The sequence below is a fragment of the Pongo abelii genome, chromosome 17, assembly GCF_028885655.2.
Source record: "Pongo abelii isolate AG06213 chromosome 17, NHGRI_mPonAbe1-v2.0_pri, whole genome shotgun sequence".
Lineage (NCBI taxonomy): Eukaryota > Metazoa > Chordata > Mammalia > Primates > Hominidae > Pongo > Pongo abelii.
The window spans coordinates 85,662,339-85,683,662 of NC_072002.2; the positions used below are offsets into that span (position 1 = coordinate 85,662,339).

General features: G+C 37.3%; 1 protein-coding gene and 1 long non-coding RNA gene across 3 annotated transcripts in view; one reads left to right on the top strand and one right to left on the bottom strand.

Moving 5' to 3' along the window:
• Positions 1-21,324, top strand: part of LOC134760308 (uncharacterized) — a 239,474-nt gene that overhangs the window by 136,660 nt on the left and 81,490 nt on the right. The gene's annotated exons all lie outside the window — the stretch shown is intronic.
• On the bottom strand, positions 117-20,267 carry LOC100940308 (Gilles de la Tourette syndrome chromosome region, candidate 1). The gene is given in 4 exon segments (XM_063716952.1): positions 117-246; positions 12,134-12,176; positions 12,179-12,311; positions 20,163-20,267. Coding segments are annotated over 4 exon segments (411 nt in total).

Consider the following 21,324-nt stretch of genomic DNA (forward strand, 5'->3'; position numbering starts at 1 on the left):
TTAAACACAACACTTTAATTTGGGTCATTGCAAGAATGAAAGGAGTATACGAAATCGCTGTAGAACACTGTAGAACACTGTGTAAAGCAGTTATTTTTATTCATTAGTCCATAATATCACTGACCATAGGGACGGTAGTGATGTCTTTCTATCCTGATTTGTCTCTCTTCATTGGTACTGACGGATGGGGCCAAGCTTGCAGTAGATGAGTTCTTCACTGTGTTTCTTACCTGGATTTTGAAGATCCTGAAATACAGAAATATTGTTTAGAAACAATGAACATTTTCTCTGGGTCTAATAATTTTTTTTTACATGAATGTACTTACATCACTGAGGGGAAGTTATTGCCAGTCCTGAACATTCTAGAAAGAAGGTCAGTAAAACTCAGTGATTAAGAAAGTTTTGAAAACCTTTCCCTATAGCCAAATTGGCTTGTCACTGCCTTCTGAAATATAACATGTGCATGTCATTTCTGCTTTTGTTCCTAAGAGTTATCATTTCTCTTTTTATTTTGTATAGAATGTCTTCCCTCTCCAGTCTTTCCTTTGTTTAGAACCCAATTAAGTGCACTTTTTCTAAAAATAGACTTTTTTTATTACTTCGGCTGTCCAGTAAACAACATTCTTAAAAAGTCTTTGGTGAATGTGTAATTTACTGATTTGTATTTTTATTTACCATAGTATGTGTATATCATTTGCCTCTTAAGGTCAGTTGTGAATTCTTTGGTGGAAGGAATATGCATTGTACTCAACTATTAGAAAATAATACTAGAATTTTATGATGACAGGATGATTAGATGAATAAGAAGGGCTACCCTATTAAGAACTGTTTGGGATCAAACAAAGTTAATTGGCCAGAAAGAGTTTAAAACATTTATTTGATGGAAAAAAGTTTTCAAAATCAATTTAAAGCTTGATGAATTTGAAATTAAGGAGGCAAAGTATTGACTTGGAAACCACTGATGCATGACCAAGACTGTTTAAAGGAAGAAGACAAAAATTTAAGTTTCATATTTAGGAAAGGAAAAATTGAGGGTAAAATTAGACCCATGAGGAGAAATCTGGTGGGTCTCTTTTAGTTGTCTTGCCTTCTATAGTCAATGCAACATAACTGTTGAGTTTTTCACATAGAAAAACCAATGTAGAACCTATATCTCTTGCAAACCACATCCTGATCTTTACAAATCAATCTTCTTCCTGTACCAAAATGTTCTCCTTTTTGATGGCAGCATTTGAAGTGATCGTGTGAGGTCCTGGGAAAGAAAGAAATGCACAATTGTTGCATTATTTTATTTCATACTTAAATAGGTAGTCATCTTCTTATTTTCTTACCTCTTCTAACCAAAGTCAAAATACACAGAAAGTTGAATACACAGTTTTTGGAAAGAACAGTTGCTATTAAGATTGGCAGCTTCTGTTCTGAATGTTCTTAACAGGACTAGTTCTTGCTTAGCATGTTCTTAGTCTTCCAAGTTTTTCAGACAATACTAAGACAATTTGCTTTTTCATGATAGAGATAAGTGTTACATAAAAATGAAGTTACTGTTATTGTCCATTCTCTGTTCTTTTAATATTATCTTACTGGTTTAGGTTGGCTTGTGATTTTCTTTCCCAATGGAATTTTCCATTAGATTGCACTTAGAAACAATGTGGGTTCTTAGACTCCAGTCAAAAATGCTCACTGTTCATGGCCACCTGTCTTCAGGCCATAAGGAAGATGCAAACTGACTGCGTAGGCCATGAAACAATGTTTAATCACATTGGCTTTTGTAGGCTCACCTTTGAAAGAATTCTTCTTGGCCAAATTTGACAATATGAAAGGATTTACTTGTAGAGTCTTCGTGGCTACTTAACTCAGATTTAGGATGCTGCATTGGCAACAACTCACTTGCATTTATAATTTAAATGTAGTGACATAGAAAGCAGACTTTCAAAGATCTGAATGTGGTTTTACAATCAAATTCTTCACCCTCATAACCTGTGTGGTATGTGATCATCCTGGCCCACCTTCACCAAGAATCCTATGAAGTCGGTTTAGCCAGAATTCCCATTACGTCTGATGTTTCCTTGCAGTAATTTTCCATCCACTGACCTCATCCTCCGCCTTGGCTATAAATCCCCACTTGTCCATGCTATATTTGAATTGAACCTGGTTTTCTTTCTCCTTTGCAATTGTTCCTGAATAGAATCTGTGTTCACAATTTTAACCTTAACCTCTGTCCAGTTCTGGTTTTCTTTGCCAGGCAGGATTTCTATTTCTAGGATCTCTACATAGTGTATAAACTTGAAACAACAATTGTGGGGTTTTTTTTTTTTGTACTTCTTCCTTTCCATCTGTGAAAAAAAATTAAGAACTTTATATCCGAATTTTCTCTGAGAATAAGTGTAATATTTACGGGGCTTGTAGTATAAGACAAAGGCATAGTAAGGAAGAGGAAAGAGAATGGTGAACAAGAATTTATATTCCAGTGGTGATTAATTTGTTGCACTTGGGATGTGTCATTATTTGCTAAGTTATGTAAGTCAAATTATTTCCTATACAATTTTTTTTATCTTTTGTAGTAAAATCTAAATATTTTAAGGTGAGAGAAGACTGAAAACTCTAAATGCCGTGGCATTAGGGGCCCAGTTTATTTTGGTTAATTTTTGCATCCTTAGCATCCAGCCCAGCAGCAGATAGATACAGAGCAGGTGATAAGCAAATATTTCTTTTTTTTCCAAATATTTATTGATTAAGCAAATGAATAAAAATGAAATGAAAATTCTATTCTACAAGTAATTTTTAAAAAAACCTGGCTAAACTGAACTCTTGAAAAGGAGGCTAATTCAAACACTTGGTCATTTCTACTATTGTTTTAAGTAGAAAAAGCACAAACAAGTATCTAACTGATCACCAAAGAAAAGAGCTAACAGCTTAAACAAACTTGCAAAGGAGTTGATACTGGCATGCGTACACAGTGACATTCCTAACACCTTGTTTGTTCCACACAATTTTATTTCACTGGTAACAGTTTACTGAAGAAACGGAGACAAACTTACATTAACAGAACGCTTCTCTGAGCTTGATGAAAGCATATTAACCAGACAGATAATAGCAACTTCTAGGAGCTTAGTTGCTTCCTAACTCCTGCATAATAGAGACCTAAAGGTGAAGGTGAGAGTTTTATTTAATTATGCTCCTTATGACTATCACAGCCCACTCAGGGATACAGAATGATCACTTCCTTCATTCTATCATTGCTTTAACTTAACAGACACCATCATTTTTCTGGCCAGTGAAAAATGTTTATTGTGTTCATCCTTTTATCTAGATTGGTGCTTCCCAGTGGAATTTTCGGTGCTGATAGCAATGTTCTACTATCTCTATTATCCAACACTGTGGCCATAAGCCACGTGTGGCTTTTGAGCCTTGGAAGTGTGGCCAGTGCAACTGAGGAACTTGATTTTTAATTTAACTAATTCGAATTTATATTTAAATAGCCATATTGGCTAGTGGCTCCCATATTGGACGGGGTAGCTTCGGACCGTAGCACCAATGTTCTGTGGTACTATCTGGCTTTGGGCCAGATAGAGTCAGGGTTTGAACCCAGTCCTGCTATAATATTTACAAGTTATGGGAATTTTGCCACATTCCAAGGGATGACTACACACACACGTACACACACACACCCATACAGCCTAAGTAGACTTACCAAGGAGTCAACGTATAAAATATGTGTCTACAATAGTTACTGATGTATATTAGGCCAACAATGATCCTCAAAGTCCCCTCACTTTCTGGATATATTATAGTAATAATTACAGTTTCTTAAGGAATTACTTTGGGCCAAGCACTCTGCTGATCACTTTCTATATTTGAAGGTTAAGCAAAGTGACCAAGCCAGCAAGTGATGAAGCCCAAGGCGGAATCCAAAACCTATATGTTTATGTATAATATATATGGGTAAAAATATAAAACATTATGTACTATAGAATAGATTTTAAACATTATAAAATATATTTTTTATAACGTTTAAATTATAATTTAATAATATATTTAAACATTATAAAATATATAATTATATATTATATATTAAAATATTTTCACGTATTATAAAATATGTTTATAATATATTTTAAATATATAATACATAATTATATATAACATACATAATAATATGTAAATTATATATATATATAACGTATTACCCCAACTTTGCCTTTTAGCTTCCTGAGTGTAGGACGAATGGCTTATCCTTCCTCCTTGGCAGAGCACTTTGAATTTGACAGGAGCTCAACATATGTGGGTTTATCATTGGCTTATTTCGTACAGAAGGCATTGATGAATAAGAAGGAAGATAGCATGTCGGGGGTGGCAATTCACTCCCTAGAGAGTATCAGTACAACAATATCTCCTTTTCCCTTGTTTCAGAAGCTCAAAGAACCCAAGAGCACTGTGTGATAGGCTGCTTTTACAGAGGAGTATAAGAAGATTAGAACCTAGACCTCAAAGTCTCCTGCAATGATTCACAGCAACTTGGCCAGAGACCAGTATGTAGATCTTATCCAAGACAAGCCTCAGGACATATTTCAGAGTATCAACTTGCAAAAAAACCCATTTCTGAGTGCTAACATAATTGTATGTTGTCTTTTGCTACATAATTTTATTCTTATTTTGTTAAAAAACAAAATATATTTTTGATTATTTTTCTTGTCACTCTTTGATTCCTGGTATAATAATAGCAGGGGCCCTGAATCACAGAATGAGGCCTAAAGACTCTGACAGTTGCAGCAGAATGGGGAAATTGGTTATGCTCAGTCAGAAGAAGCATCTCATGTGATGCTGGGAGGCAGGGGCATAGTTTCACGATCATCTCTGCCGAGGTAGGCTGGGAGCTCATGTGGACTGATTCTAGCCATTGGCTCCAGCTTAGCATGGGCTTCCTGTTAAGTAGGGACAGCAATATTGACACTAGACAATGCACAAAGTGTGAAGATAATGTAAGGCAGATAGGTCTGTTCCTTGCAGATGGTAGGTAAGTCTTTGACTCTGCACCAGGGAAGAATGAGCTTGGGTATAAGAGCTCATAACAGCTGCCACTCTGGGCCCTGGTCAGCTCTTTAGGCTCAGATAGAAGCCCCCACACATGTCTAGCTGAGTAAGAACACTCTTTGATAAGAACAATTTTAAAAGGGGCAAATAGAACCATATTAGGGTTCTATTTTTATCTTATTTCTCAATGACATGACACTGTTCTGAATGCTGGATGCTTTATTGACATGAGACTAAAAAGGGAGACTCTTCTGGTGCTGACAACAAGGTGTGACTCTCAAAAACTGGCCATTCCTCAGTAGGCATGTGGCCCTGCTCTCAAAGTTGCATCAGTAAGAACTGCTCAAGATCAATTTTTCTGAAAATCTAGTCATTATTTTTTGGCAGGCATTCTCTAAATATAATTGGCTTGTCACTAAAATCCTATGTAGCAGTTAACTCATTTAGTTACTTGGGATTACATTTTGTATTCAATTTATCTTGGAGGTACACCAAGAAGTTACCGTCATTAAAATTAGATGTCCTTTGACTGCAATCTGGAAAGAAGTTTTAAATGGTTTAAATAGGCATTTTATAACACCTGCTTTAAAAATTCTCTAGTATAAAATACTTATTTATAAGCTCTATAATGCAAAACTTTGAGACCTTTTGTTTGAGTGGATCTGATATTGCTGTTGAGATACTTGACCTTTTCTGCCAACCTTTCCTTTACCTACCTGATGGACAAGTTTCAGAGCTTTCTATTAAAGCATAAATCCATAACTTTTATTAAGGGATTAAAACCCTAGTCTTTGTTTGTGCATAAAATAAATCAATCTGTCTTTAATTAGTGCTGTAGATTATCTGCAAATGCTTTCCAAAGAGCTTTAACTCTTAGCTGGAGGATATCTTAGCTTAGATATCAGGTTAGAACATTTCTTCAAGATTACTTGAAGTGCATGTAATAATCTATTCTTCTTATTTTTCTAAAATTTAGAACTCTGGGATCAAGTTAGACCACTAGAAAACCACATATTTAGAGAATCAGACAATAGTTTTGGCCTGTTTGTTTGTTTGTTTGTTTGTTTTTGGAGACAAGAGCCTCGCTCTATCCCCCAGCTGGAGCATGGTAGCACCATCTCAGCTCACTGCAACTTCTGCCTCCCGAGTTCAAGCAATTCTCATGCCTCAGCCTCCCCAGTAGCTGGGATTACAGGTGCCCACCACCACGCCCAGCTAATTTTTGCATTTTTAGTAGAGATGGGATTTCACCATGTTGGCCAAGCTGGTGTAGAAAGCCTGACCTCTGGTGATCCACCCTCCTCGGCCTCCCCAATGTGCTGAGATTACAGGAATGAGCCACTGCACCCATCCTGTTTTGTTTTGTTTTTTAACTACATGTACATATTTTCTTCAGTGCTATGCATGTGACCATGTCAAGGGATGTTGTCAGAGAAATGCTATCAGGACATTTTTTTTGTAGGGCCGAGGTTGTGGATTTTGTGCTTCATATACACAGTGAGACTTTCATGGGGATTCCCAGCATAAATGTAGTCCTCCCTTCTCATTTGCACTTTCACATTTTGTGGTTTCAGCTTCCCAAGGCCAACTGAGGTCCAACAATATTAAGTAGAAAATTCCAGAAATAATTCATACATTTTAAAATTCCCTGTTGATTTTGGGTAGTGTGGTGAAATATGCTGTCCTGCTCCATCCCACCTGGGACATGAGTCGTCCTTTTGTTCAGTGTATCCACACTGTAGATATTACCTCCCCCTGTTAGTCACTTAGTAGCTGTCTTGTTTATTGTATTGAAAAAAAATATGGTATGTAAAGAGTTCAGTGTTATCCAAAGTTTTAGTCATTCACTGAGGGACTTGGAACATATTCCCTATGGAAAATGTGTTGCCCAATTATTTTTATGAAAGAATGCTGTGTTTCCTAATTCTTGATACCTAAGGAAAACTAAATTTTTCCTGAACATTTTTTTTCTTTTGGTCATTCATCTTTTTTAATTTTAATTTTTAATTTTTATGGGTACATAGTAGGTGTGCATATTTATGGGATACATTATATACTATATATTAATATTATGTATTAATATATTTAAACATTATATATATTTATTGACAAGGTCTCGCTCTGTCACCCAGCTGAAGTGCAGTGGTGCTATCCTGGCTCACAGCAGGATAGTGACCTTTTAGGCTCAAGGAATCCTTCTGCCCTGGCCTCTCAAGTAGCTGGGGCTACAGACACTATGGCTGGTTAATTAAAAAAAAAAAAAATTGTAGAGATAGGGATCTTGCCATGTTGCCCAGACTGGTCTCAAACTCCTAGCCTCAAGTGACCCTCCTGCCTTGGCCTCCCAAAGTGCTAGGATTACGGAAGTTAGTCACCATGCTTGGCCTACCTGAGATATTTTAATACAGTCATCCAATATATAATATTCATATCAAGGCAAATGGGGTATATATCACCGAAAGCATTTATCATGTCTCTGTGTTACAAACATTCCAATTATGCACATTTAGTTATTTAAAAATGTACAAAAAATTATTGACTATAGACCCCGTTGTGCTATCTAAGACTAGATTTTAATCATTCTATCATACTTTTGTACCCATTAACCATCCCCACTTTCCTGCTCCCATCCCCATCACCCTTCCCAGCCTCTGTTAACCATTATTCTACTTTCTATCTCCACGAGTTCAATTGTTTTAATTTTTAGCTCCCACAAATGAGTGAGAACATGCAGTTTGTCTTTCTGTGCCCAACTTATTTCATTTAACATAATGACCTCCAGTTCCATCTATGTGGTTGCAAATGACAGGATCTCATTTTTTTTAATGGCTGAATCGTATATATGTACCACATTTTCTTGATCCATTCATTCACTGATGGATACTTAGGTTGATTCCAAATGTTGGCTATTGGGAATAGTGCTGCAGTAAACATGGGAGGGAAGATATCTTTTAGATATACTGATTTCCTTTCTTTTGGGTATATACCTAGCAGTGGAATTGCTGGCCCATATAGTAGTTCTATTTGTAGTTTTTTGAGGTACTTGTACTAATTTATATTACCATCAGCAGTGTACAAGGGTTCCCTTTTCTCTACATCCTTGCCAGCATTGGTTATTTACTGTGTTTTGAATAAAAGCCATTTTAACTGGGTTGAGATGATATCCCATTTGTAGTTTTGATTTGCATTTCTCTGGTGATCAATGATTTTGAGTGCCTTTTCATATACCTGTTTTCCATTTGTATGTCTTTTGAGAAAGATGTATTCAGATATTTGGTCCATTTTTAAATTGGATTATTGAATGTTTTCCTGTTGGGTTATTTGAGCTCCTCATATATTCTGGTTATTAATTCCTTGTCAGATGAATAGTTTGCAAGTATTTTTCTCCTATACTTTGGGTTGTTTCTTCACTTTGTTGATTATTTCATTTGCTACTGTAGAAGCTTTTTAACTTGATGTGATCCTATTTGTTCATTTTTGCTTTGGTTGCTTATGCTTATGGGGTATTACTCAAGAAATCTTTGTCCAGACCAATCCTGGAGAGTTTCCCCAATGTTTTCTTGTAGTAGTTTCATAGTTTGAGGTCTTAGATTTAAGTATTTAATGGATTTTGATGTGATTTTTGTATATGGGTAGAGATAGGGATCTAGTTTCATTCTTCTGCATATGAATATCCAATTTTCCTAGCACTATTTATTGGAGAGACTCTTTCCCCAGTGTATATTCTTGGCACCCTTGCCAAAAATGAGTTCATTGTAAAGGTATGGATTTCCTGCTAGGTTCTCTATTTTGTTCCATTGATATATGTGTCTGTTTTTATACCAGTACCATGCTATTTTGGTTATCATAACTCTGTAGTATAATTTGAAGTCAGGTAATGTTATTTCTCCAGTGTTGTTCTTTTTGCTCAGGTTGGCTTTGGCTATTCTGGGTCTTCTGGGGTTCCATATAAATTTTAAGATTGTTTTCCTATTTCTGTGAAGAATATCATTGGTATTTTGATAGGAATTGCATTTGATCTGTAGGTTTTTGGGATTGTATGGATATTTTAACAATATTGATTCTTCCAATCCATGAACGTGGAATATCTTTCTATATATTTGTGTGTCCTTTTCAATTTCTTGCATTAATGTTTTATAGTTTTCATTGCAGAGATCTTTCACCTATTTGGTTAAATTTATGCCTAGGTATTTTATTTGTAGCTATCATAAATGGGATTACGTTCTTGATTTCTTTTTCATATTGTTCACTGTTGGCACAGAGAAATGTTACTGATTTTTGTATGTTGACTTCGTATACTGCAACTTTACTGAATTTGTGAATAAATTCTAATAGGTTTTTGGTGGAGTCTTTAGGTTTTTCCAAATACAAGGTTATATCATCTGCAAATAAGGATAATTTGACTTCTTCCTTTCCAGTTTGGATGCACTTTATTTCTTTCTCTTGTCTGATTACTCTAGCTAGGATTTCTAGTATTATGTTGAATAACAGTGGTGAAAGTGGGCATCCTTGTCATGTTCCAGATACTAGAGAAAAAGTTTTCAGTTTTCTCCCATCCAGTATGATACTAGCTGTGGATCTGTCATATATAACTTTTATTTTGTTGAGGTATATTTCTTCTATACACAGTTTTTTGAGGGTTTTCCATCATTAATTTTTTTAAGTCATTACTCCCCAGACTGTGTTCTGCAGTCTTTTTCTAAGCAGACTGGTAAGTGGCACATGGAAGAAGCTTTCTGGCCCCTTTATATGGTAATCATCACATTAACGGCTATGTGTGGTTGAACGGTTAAGAAGAAACAAACATTAACTTTATTTAAATCCTGAATTTGCCAATATTTCTTACATCATGTGTGTGGTATGTGGGCATTTCAATTATGATCTGGCAGAACAGCATTAAGCAGATACCAGTTTGTGAAATGCTGCTACAGTTTCATGATTTTCCTCTTTACTTTATTTTGGTTGCCAAGAGGCTCAGAAAGAAATTTGCAAAATTTTAGACTTAAATTCCCCAGCCTGTGACCTGGACAAGGTAGCCATAGACATCTTGGTAAAATTTCAAATCCCACTTCATACCACCTGCTTTGTGAATTGTGGCAGAGCTGTTTCTGCTGGGTCCCTGTCCCCACGAGAATGCAGGGCATCGTGATTCCTCTTTCTCAACCATCATGATAGCAGGCTCTGCTTAGTTTTTCTCATTTATCTTAACTACTTATCTCTTTCTATTCTGGGCATTTTACTGACCTATGTTTTATTTTCAGTTCAGTTCTTCCAATGACCTGCAGTGAATACAGGTCCATAGACTTATCAACCAATCTCATATTTACTTGTTTCTGAAGCTTTAATATCCAGTCTCTTCCAATGAGCCCTACTCAGTGGATTTTCAACATATACTTTATATTATAATATCATCTTTTTATGACTTTTATTTCTATTGTCTGATTTTCCTTCCTTCTTTTTTCTTCAAATTTCTGACTTATTTATTATCTCATTTTCTTATACTTATCTCTGAAATCTGGCTCAAGTCCTTCATGTGATGAGATGATGGCATAAATAACAAATTAAGTTTTTTTCATAATTAATTAAAAATAAATAGGTTGTTTCCTTTCTAATACCTGAAGGGATATAGTCAGATGGAAGTGGGGATGATGCCATGGCAGGGATATGAGTGGGAGTGTTGCCAGATCATTTTGGAGAATGGGAGGTGTTAGGCAGAGCTGGGTAAGCATGAGGCTCTTTGAGGTCCTGAGCAGCATGGAATAAAACAGTGTTTCCTGGTCTGACCGACCCTAGCAGAAATCTCAGCTTTGTGCCCTACCAGTTGTCCCTTCTGGGTCACAGCCATGCAAGAGAGACCTTGGCCATGCTGGTGTTGTCGTCTCAGGATAAGGTGTCAGCTCCTTCCCAAGTGTGTGATTTGGAATCCTGATGTGCAGCAGCGTGCAGGACAAAGTGCCTGCCACCACAGAGTGTGCCCCTCACTGCTCTCGGCTGCACTCACAGCACTGACTCCAGCTACTCGGCAATATTTTGGGAGAAATTACTTGTGTGCTTACTTCATTGGTCAAAATTCCTTCCAATTGAAATCGAGTGACCTACAATCATCTTTTTTTGCTTCCTGGATATTCTGGAGTGACACAGTAGAGTGCATTGATAACAACTGTTTAATTATTGAACAGGGCTCTGCCTCTGAACTGTTTGGCTAGAAGAAATACCACAGACATATTTCTGACCCTGATGCCTCCGACTTTGTTTTATGCCTTGATTTGACAACATCCATTTGTCTTTTTCAAAACTGAAGTAGAGAATTTCATAAAAATTTTATTTGTCTTGCATTGGAATGAACACACCTCATTTATTTGATTGAAGTTGTCTCCTTTTCCCAGTTTTATTCCTCCTAACATCACTACCAGTTGAATACTTCAGAAACATCTCTTTTACATAGGTTACAGCATAAAACCCTTTAATGACTCCTGTTACCTATAGGTTAAAATCTAAACACATTATTATTTTGGATTTCCAAGTCTCTAAAGTTGGGGTCCAGTTTTTATTTTTAGCCTTATTTTTGATTAGTACTCCTTTCACAAACCATTTGCTCCAATCACACTAATGTTTTTATTTGTTGCTTTAAGTTTTGCCTTGGATGTGTTCCAAAACAGGTCCTTAATGTACATAAATAATATAAATAGTAGTAGAAGTAGTGAAAATAATGGTGACCACATTGAAATATTTGAATCATGTACTTTTTTTTCCTGTCTTTCAACTATTTGTAGTTTGTCTTCTTTCTACACATTTCTTCACCTACCTTAACATCACGTCAGGGTCCTCTCAGCCCCCTTTTCTCTGTTATGCCTTCTGGACCACAGTGGCTAGAAATAAACCCTCTTTCCTGAGTTACTTTGATTCTTACTGTCCAATCATTGGTAACCACATTCTGGGCAACTTCTGCAACTAGGTACCCTTTTTTGTGTGTTTAGAAAGTTCTCAGCTTTTAGGAGTGACTTATGTACATTCTTTAATGTGAATAGCACCTATTTCAAACCTTTTGTGGGATGTGTTGATTATATATAGAAAATTAAATTCTGGTATAGCTAATACATACCTGCACACACATGCATAAATAGGAGCAATAAACCAGAGGAACAAAACACTTACATGCAAATGGCAGGTGGTAACTCCTCCCCTCCTGTCACTGAAGCCACTTGGAAGATTTCTGTGTTCTCTCTCCTCCCTCTTCCTCCTCTTATTTGCAGGTCTCCATTTTGATGAGTTTTTCTGATCTGACGAAGTAAAATGGGGACTGTGAACTGAGTTGTATTAATATAGTTCTAATTGAAAGTAGTCCAAGTTTACTGTTTAATTTATTGTGTAATATTTAGTTACAAAATTTTGTGTCGATGAATGGGCTTTTTTTTAAAAAAAAATCGTGAGATGTAAACAAAAATTTAGAGGAGATCCATACTTAATCTTGTGCTTTTTTCCAGATGTTTTGGCTCAGTCCTGCAAGCATTATATTAATGACAAGAGTAAAATCAATGGAGATAACATAGGGATGCAAACATGAGCACTTTAATCTATTAGACAACTTGATAATTCACATTCAGATTGCAAGGAAATGAAGAGAAATTTGCTGTCCTCTAATTTAATTGTTTGGCTCATTATTTTCTCGGAAAGGATGCTGTGTGATTCTTTCTGAGGTCGGCTGGGGATTTCTTGGAATGCTGTGGAGGGATACCTGCCACAGGGTGGAATGCAGACCTCCTGGGGACTGGCTGCATCAGCAAGATGCCCTCTCCCTTAGGCTGCAGCTACACCTGTGAATCATACATTTGGGAGGAATGCAGATTTTACTTGGGGATTTAACCTACTTGCAGTTCGTGGAAAATATCCAAATGGAATTACGAAAGCATCACCTAATTACAACAACACATTTATTTTCCTTGACCATCTTTGGTTTTGACTTGTTTGAATTTGTTTATTTAAAGAAGGTTGATAGGTGGCAATTTTTGTCTGCCATGTGTGGTGTATATGCATGTGATACTGACCTAGCTAAAAATATTTGCATATGCCCACAGGCCATTGATAAAATAAGAATCAGCATAGAAATGAATCAATTTATGCTTTGCGAGGATCCCATTTTTTTATATATACAGATGGGATGGTTGAATCAGGATGCATGATACTCCGGTGCATTTCTGAATTTTACTGCACCACCTGCAGCCTGTCTTTGTGCACCTGAAAATCCTTCAGAAGCAATGATCTCTGTATGTGATGTCCTGCACCCTGCTGAATTCATGCTGTGATGTTGTATGTTGTCTCAGGGGAGGAGAAAAACAAGAGGGTTTAGACACAGGCTCAATTTAGCTCTAGAATATGGGGGAAAAGACTTACAAAAATGTGCATACAATCTCTATTATTTTGTAATTGTGGAATTATTACTATTTTTCATTTAAGTCACTCATTCAGTGCACTTTATGGAAATTGCCTTAATGGGAGTGAGTGTTTGGGGTCATTGGGACTCCTGGAGCTTTTTCTTAGTTGGAGGACAACTTTTTATTAAGGTTTTAATTTTTAAATTTTATTTTATTATTTTTTAAATAAAATTTTAATTTTAATTTATTATTTTTAAATTTTATTAATCTTAATTTTCTATTAATTTTCTTATTTATTGAGGTTTTATTTTTTTTCTTCTTTTTAGACTTCATTATTGGCCTGAAAGTAATTGAGAAGCCAATTCCAGAATTCTTGAGCCAACTGTCATGGATATTATGCAAAATCAATGGATAATCTCCATACTTTTTATATGTCATAACAACCGTTTTATTAACCATTGTGGAAGATTTCAATTTTCTTTGAATCTCTGAATATGCCTATTTGAACGTTTTTTACGGAGAAGAAAACAGATTTGCAGTGTGAAATTTGGTGTAGGAAATGCTGATAATAATTAAAGAGGAGGCGGGGCATGGTGGCTCACACCTGTAATCCCAGCACGTTGGGAGGCTGAGGCAGGTGGATCACTTGAGGTCAGGAGTTGGAGACCAGCCTGGCCAACATGGCGCAACCCCATCTCTACTAAAAATACAAAAATTAGCCGGGTGTGGTGGCGTGCATCTGTAATCACAGATACTTGGGAGACCGAGGCAGAAGAATTGCTTGAACCCTGAGGTGGAGGTTGCAGTGAGCTGAGATTGCACCACTGCACTCCATCCTGGGTGACACAGTGAGACTCCCTCTCAAAAAAAAATATATATATATATAATTAAAGAGGAAATTAGGAATAAGAAAACAAGAAGGAGGTAATGATGCGTGCAGAGTAGAACATACACATGCATAAAAACACACACACACTGGGATTTTAAAAGCAGTCTTGAGAGAAGGAGGATGAACTTGACATGGCTGTGAGAGTCCCATGGGAGAGAGCCAGAGTGTTTTGCTATGCACTGGCATGAGGAGAGAGATGGAGAGATTATATGTACACTGTATACAATCAATAGGTAGGAGTTGGGAGCTCAGCCATGTGGACACACTGAATTTTCTTCCTTAGATAGGCTGTGCTAAGTGTGTTAATTTGGGTTTCTAAAGTTTTCTCTATCTTAAGTATCATGTAAACTTGGCATAATAAGGCATGATTAAACAGAGAGGCTAGAGAAAATATGCATTCCATCTTTCAAGAAGAATCCACAAACTGAACCTTGCTTCTCACACTGCTCTAGTGCTCATCCAGGCACTTGTTTCCCCTCAGAACAAGTATTTGCTGTTGGGGAGAATCTTAAAAGATGGGCTCATGTTTCCCTATGGGGGGACTTGTATTTGGGTAACACTTCCGCTTTCCTCTGCCCCTCATCCTGGACATTCCTCCAGGAGAAGGAGGCATGTCCCTTCCCTGATTGGTGAGAAGGAGGAACTGGCCATGCTTGGCTCAGTCCTGACGGCTTCCTTTTTCTTTCTCCCCCAGGGTCATCTGCCTGTCCATGGCATGCATTCTCATCTGCTCTTTGGAGCCCAAATCTTACCTTTCCTAATGGCTAGCTGTGTAATCTTGGAGAAATTTCTCAAATTTTTGGCATCTTACTTTTTTGTTTTCTAGCTTGAAAATAGATGTGATAATAGATTGCCTCCTTGGACATTGTATGCAAAAGCCTTTAATTAAAGATAAGGAAGACTTTTGTAGAGGTAAACAGATTAAGCACAGCATACACTCTCTCTCACCTCCAGAGACATATGTGTCTTGTTGAAGGGGTGATATTAAAGGATAGGGGTGTTACACATACTAAAAGCTGTCTGTACCTGATGGACACTTGATAAACCTTTGTTAGATGAAGCCCTAATTGAAAGAAGGAAGGTGTATTTTGAAATGTCTCCAGATGATTCTGCTAAATACCCCTTTTCCTCTCCTGTTACAACACACACGCGTGTTTGCACACGTATACACACACACACCACATTTGTGCATATAAGCACATCACCTATTGACAGTCATTGTGAAACCTCCCTCTTTAGAGCTGTCTTTTATTAAATTATTTATGACACATATGCTTTCTAAAGACAGCAGGCTGGTAATTTCTTTTTCCTCTTGACAAGCACTGTTAAGGATATACTTATTTTGTACTATTTTAAAAAGTAATATTTACAAACCACTAGCATTTTCTGAATTATATTCGACAGCATACACTACTTGCTTCATGATCCAAATATAGTATATTGAATAGATGGTGATGTCCTTCACAGTCACTATTGAGTCATAAGGCGCTGAAGGGAAGTCTGGCTCATGGGAAATGCTCTCTCATACAGGGAGAGCAAAGGCTGGGACATGACCTTTGATTTCTTCCTTCTGTTATAATAATAGATTTTTTAAAAATTCAAACTCAAAATCTAAGTTGTCTTTCATGTTATATTCACTAATAGTGTATATTATAGCTAGATATATGTAAATATAGGTCTTTAGAATATCTTCATCTAAAATAATTATTTGCAGACAACACATCTATCATTTAGGTTCATGTCGTAGAAACCTGGATTACGGCTTAAAAAGGTTTCTAGTCACTCATTACTAATTTTCTTTACTTATACTTGCCTTTAATTCAATTTTGAAAATACATATAATATCAGAGATTTCCTTCTTGGATGTTATATGGAATGGTGAAATAATGCCCCTTTAGTAGTTGAGAAACATGGAGAATTTAAGAGGGTTAAGCTCAAAACAATATAGGCAAGGAGTACAAAGCCTTGGTTAAAAAAACAAACATGTTATTTATATGTGGCTTATCATGAGATCATATAGTTTGATATGTGTAAAAACTAATGCTCAGATATGTGGTAAAGTAGGGAAGATAAATAAAATTTACTCAATCTGTTTCTCTTAGATGGAAAGCTAGTGCCATATATTCTTTTTTTTTTAATCTTCAGGGATAAACATAAAACATGGCCCCATAATTACCTCCATTTCTAATATGTTCTCTGTTCTGCAGGTATGATAGTAGGTGACTGGCAAGCATTGGCTAATTTGATTCACAATTTAGTGTGGCAATAATATGTTGGCTCTAATTTTTTAAATAGAAGAAAAAATAAGCATTCGATATGTAAATTGGAAAGCATTATCTCTTTAACAGAAGATTAACTTTATTAAACATTTTGCTGCACTAGGTCTATGACATTTGAGAAGAAAATTTTACAAAGATTTTGGAAATCCCCAAATCTACATATATATCTTTCCATAAAGTACACGTACAATGATTTTGAGAACAGCAAAACTCATCTGGAAGGCACATGCTGGAAGATGGGCTTGGTTCACCCCGAGTGCCCACTCATGTTCACCTACTAACATATAAACTCACAGGGGTAGGATTCCTGGTAGGACATGTGACAGATCAGAAATGTGAGAAGACAAGGGGGCTTGTGGACAGCTGAAGGGACAGATATTCAATTATAGAAGGCCCGTGTATAATCTCTTTCCACACTTGTTTGTGTGTATTTCAATAATGTTGTATATACAGATTTGTACCTGCATTTCCCTTTGTATACATTTCCCATGTCATTAGAAGAATTAAAATTCCTCTGTCATAGAGAAAAATAAAAATTATTTGTAATATTGACTAGATATTTTATGTTAAGAATTATTAATGTTTGTGTGTAATGATGTCATATTCAGAAAGTTTTTGTCTTGGATGCACACAGGCCGAGGAATTTATAGATGTAATAATATGTCAGGATTTTGCTTCAAAATACGTACTTGAGAGGGGCAAAGTAAGTAGGAGTATGAATGAAGTAAGTTTGGTACTGTGCTGATAATTGTTGAATTTAGGTGACGGAAATGATGGAATTTATTATACTGTTCTCTGTATTTTGCATATATTTAAACGTTTTCATGATTAAAAGTTAAAGTTTTTCTATAAATTTAATTTCTAATGGCTTTATGATGGTCACAATAAGGATATATTCATGTAATCATTTATATTATACAATTTGGGGACATTTTATATATTTTTTATTTTTCAAGATCATGTAAGGTATGGTTATCCACATTTCTCTGTGCATGAAATTTTACCAACATTTAAAATATTCTAGGGAGAGAATTTTGGGGGTATATTACTGCACCAGGCCAGCCTGGGATACAGGCATCACGCCTGTATCGAGACCAGCCCTGGCTAACACAGGAAAACCCTGTCTCTACTAAAAAGTACAAAAATCAGCTGGACGTGGTGGCACACGCCTGTAGTCCCAGCTACTTGGAAGGCTGAGGCATGAGAATGGCTTGAACCCAGGATGTGGAGGTTGCAGTGAGCTGAGATTGTGCCACTGCACCCCAGCCTGGGTGACAGAGTGAGAGTCTGTTTCAAAAAATAAAAAAATTTCCTGCAGCAATGAATGTAATCATTTAAAAGTGATATGCACTTTTCCAGTTGTTTCCCAAGTAGACTTAATTGTTTCCCAAATAGATTGGATATTTTTTCTAATATTATGAGAATGCCCGAGCCACCTCATGCTATTAATATTGCCCATCGTCATTTAAAAATATATCTTAAATTGATAGATCATTTCATTATGGATATTAGAAGAATAGACAATTCTTGAAATATGAGAAATTTATGCTGGTTGTAGAAAATTTGGAAAGTGCAGAAACATCCCAACAGTAAAAGAAAAACCACTGTTAAAGTGCGAATTTTTCTTTTTTTTTTTTTTAATTTATTTATTTTTGAGACAGAGTCTCGCTCTGTCGCCCAGGCTGGAGTGCAGTGGCGAGATCTCGGCTCACTGCAAGCTCCTCCTCGCGGGTTCACGCCATTCTCCTGCCTCGGCCTCCCGAGTAGCTGGGACTACAGGCACCCGCCACCATGCCTGGCTAATTTTTTGTATTGTTTTTAGTAGAGATGGGATTTCACTGTGTTAGCCAGGATGGTCTCAATCTCCCGACCTCGTGATCTGCCCGCCTTGGCCTCCCAAAATACTGGGATTACAGGCGTGAGCCACCGCACCTGGCCTGAAGTGCGAATTTTTCATAAGAATCTTTTTGCAAAATATTTTGAAATATTCTCTGCTGTTCAGTTATAATGATAGCTGGAGGCATTATACAACTTTATTTTGTAACATATTTTTTTCCAGTACAGATGTGAAAAGCTTCACATCTATTATTTAGTACTGCAATGTCAAATAAAGTTAGAGAGAAGTTTCAGAAAAAAAGATAAATTCGTAAAAGGCCATAGTCTCTGTGAGGAAAAGTGACATAGGACATTTCTCCATTGGCAGCAGTTAGGTAATGTAGGAAGAGCGTCAGAGTTTCTGAGTCAGCTTTCAGATGCATGTCCTCACTTTCTCTTCATTATACCCAAATGAAGATCTTGTTTGAATTTTTTTTATTATACTTTAAGTTTTAGGGTACATGTGCACAACGTGCAGGTTTGTTACATATGTATACATGTGCCATGTGGGTGTGCTGCACCCATTAACTTGTCATTTAACATTAGGTATATCTCCTAATGCTATCCCTCCCTCCCTCCCCCCACCCCACAACATTGCGGCACTATTCACAATAGCAAAGACTTGGAACCAACCCAAATGTCCAACAATGATAGACTGGATTAAGAAAATGTGGCACATCTACACCATGGAATACTATGCAGCCATAAAAAATGATGAGTTCATGTCCTTTGTAGGGACATGGATGAAGCTAGAAACCATCATTCTCAGCAAACTATTAAAAAAGCCAAACACCAAATGTTCTCACTCTTAGGTGGGAATTGAACAATGAGAACACATGGACACAGGAAGGGGAACATCACACATTGGGGTCTTATTTGAAATTTACAGATAGAGAAGTGAAGGCCTTGGAGATACAACGTTCTTCAGAAAGTGGTTAGAGCCTCCTAACATTGCTTCGGGGCTGCGCCCCTCCCCGCTCCTTCCTGCTTTGGCTTATTGCCAGCCTGGGTGTTCCTGGTCCCTGCAATGCTTGCACTTTCCTGAGTCTTTGCTGTGGAATCTGTTGACCCTTCTTCTTGAGAAACTGTTTTCTTCCATTTTTTTTTAAGAAAACTGTAAAGTTAATGCATACTCCTGGGAAAAAGGAATTCTAACAGAATTAAAGATTAGAATTGAAACATACTTTATACACAATGTTATATACCATTTTTTCTTAATACTGTGAACAAGTTTTCTGTGTCCTTAGAATGGTTGTAAATACCATAGTGGTTACAAGGGGTGTAGCCACATTCTAAGAGTGCATCACCATTGACTTAATGCTCCACTGTATCCTCTAATTAGGACACAGCCTTGGCTGACCCATGCTCCTGCCTAAAGGTGACCAGTCTGCCACTTAGAAGGCAAGGCTCTCCCCTTGGCTGCCACCTACAGCCAATCTAACCAGCCGTGCACCCAAGTCTCTGTTTTTTTTTTTTTTTTTTTTTAGTATTTTCCCCATTACTTCAAGGTTTGGATAAAATAATGTACTATGGTTTGCAGCCTGGCTTCCCAAACAATGAGGCTGGAAGTCACAATCTGAAACTGAGTGAATTAACCCCCTGTTCAGGGAAAATTGGGTAATGAGGAAAAAAGACCTTGAAAGAGCTAGGAAGATTCATTTCCTCTTCTCCCTTTTTCTGATGAACAAACTGTTTCAGGAAAGAGATCTTGCTTACCTCTGTAGCCTCTCTGAGAAGATGTCCCTCATGGCCACATGAGTGTTCCCAGCAAAGGACCCAACTTGGGAAGCTGTGGCCAGGATGGTATATGTCACTTTGCATTTCTTCTCATCCTTCCCTCCGTAGCTGTTTTCCTCACCTTCTTGCCATGAGTTTGCACGTCCTTAAACAAAAAGCCTTTTTAGTCATTGCCTCAGACCAGACTTTTTACGGAACCTGAGCTCAGGCAGAGACCTAGATGCAGGAGGTAAAATGTTCCAGGAAGGAGATGCAGAATGTACAAAAGCTTTGTGGAGTGAGGGAGCATGATAGGGTAAAAGCAAAGGAAGGTTGAAATGAAAAAAAAAAAAAAAAGTAAATGGCAAATGTGAAATGTGATGGAGAAAGGAAGACGAGGAGCATATGATGTAAACTAGCTGGGGACAAAACCACAGGAGGTGGTGTAGACCCCGGAAACAGTCTGGTCTTGATTCTAAGAGTAACAGCAGTCTACTGTAGGGCTTTAGGGAGGATGGCAGTGGGATGGAGATGGGGTAGTGTATTAGTCCATTTTCATACTGCTGTAAAGAACTGCCTGACACTGGGTCATCTATAAAGAAAAGAGATTTAGTTGACTCACAGTTCCGCATGGCTGGTGAGGCCTCAGGAAACTTACAATCATGTCAGAAGGGGAAGGAGGGGTGTCTTACATGGCGGCAGGCGAGAGAGAGCCTGTGAAGGAGGAACAGTCACTTATAAGCCATCAGATCTCATGAGAACTCACTCACTGTCATGAGAACAGCATGAGGGACACTGTTCCCATGATCCAGTCACCTCCTTCCCTTGCCATTTGGGGATTACAGGTCCCTTCCTTGACGCGTGGGGGTTACGGTTTGAAATGAGATTTGGGTGGGGACACAGAGCCAAACCATATCAGGGCAGTGACACTGGATTTACATTTTGAAAGGGCCACTCTGGAGATGCAGGGGAGAATAGATCATATGAAGGAGGTGTGCAGTGTGGATATTGCTTGATCAGTCAGCAAGTGATAGCATATTACTGGAGAAAGATGACCTTAGCTTGGACTACTGTGGGAATAATGGAAATAGAGAAAAATGAGAGATGTTTGGGAAGTAAAATGGATAAGATTGATAACTGTTGGACATGTAACCTGGGGCAG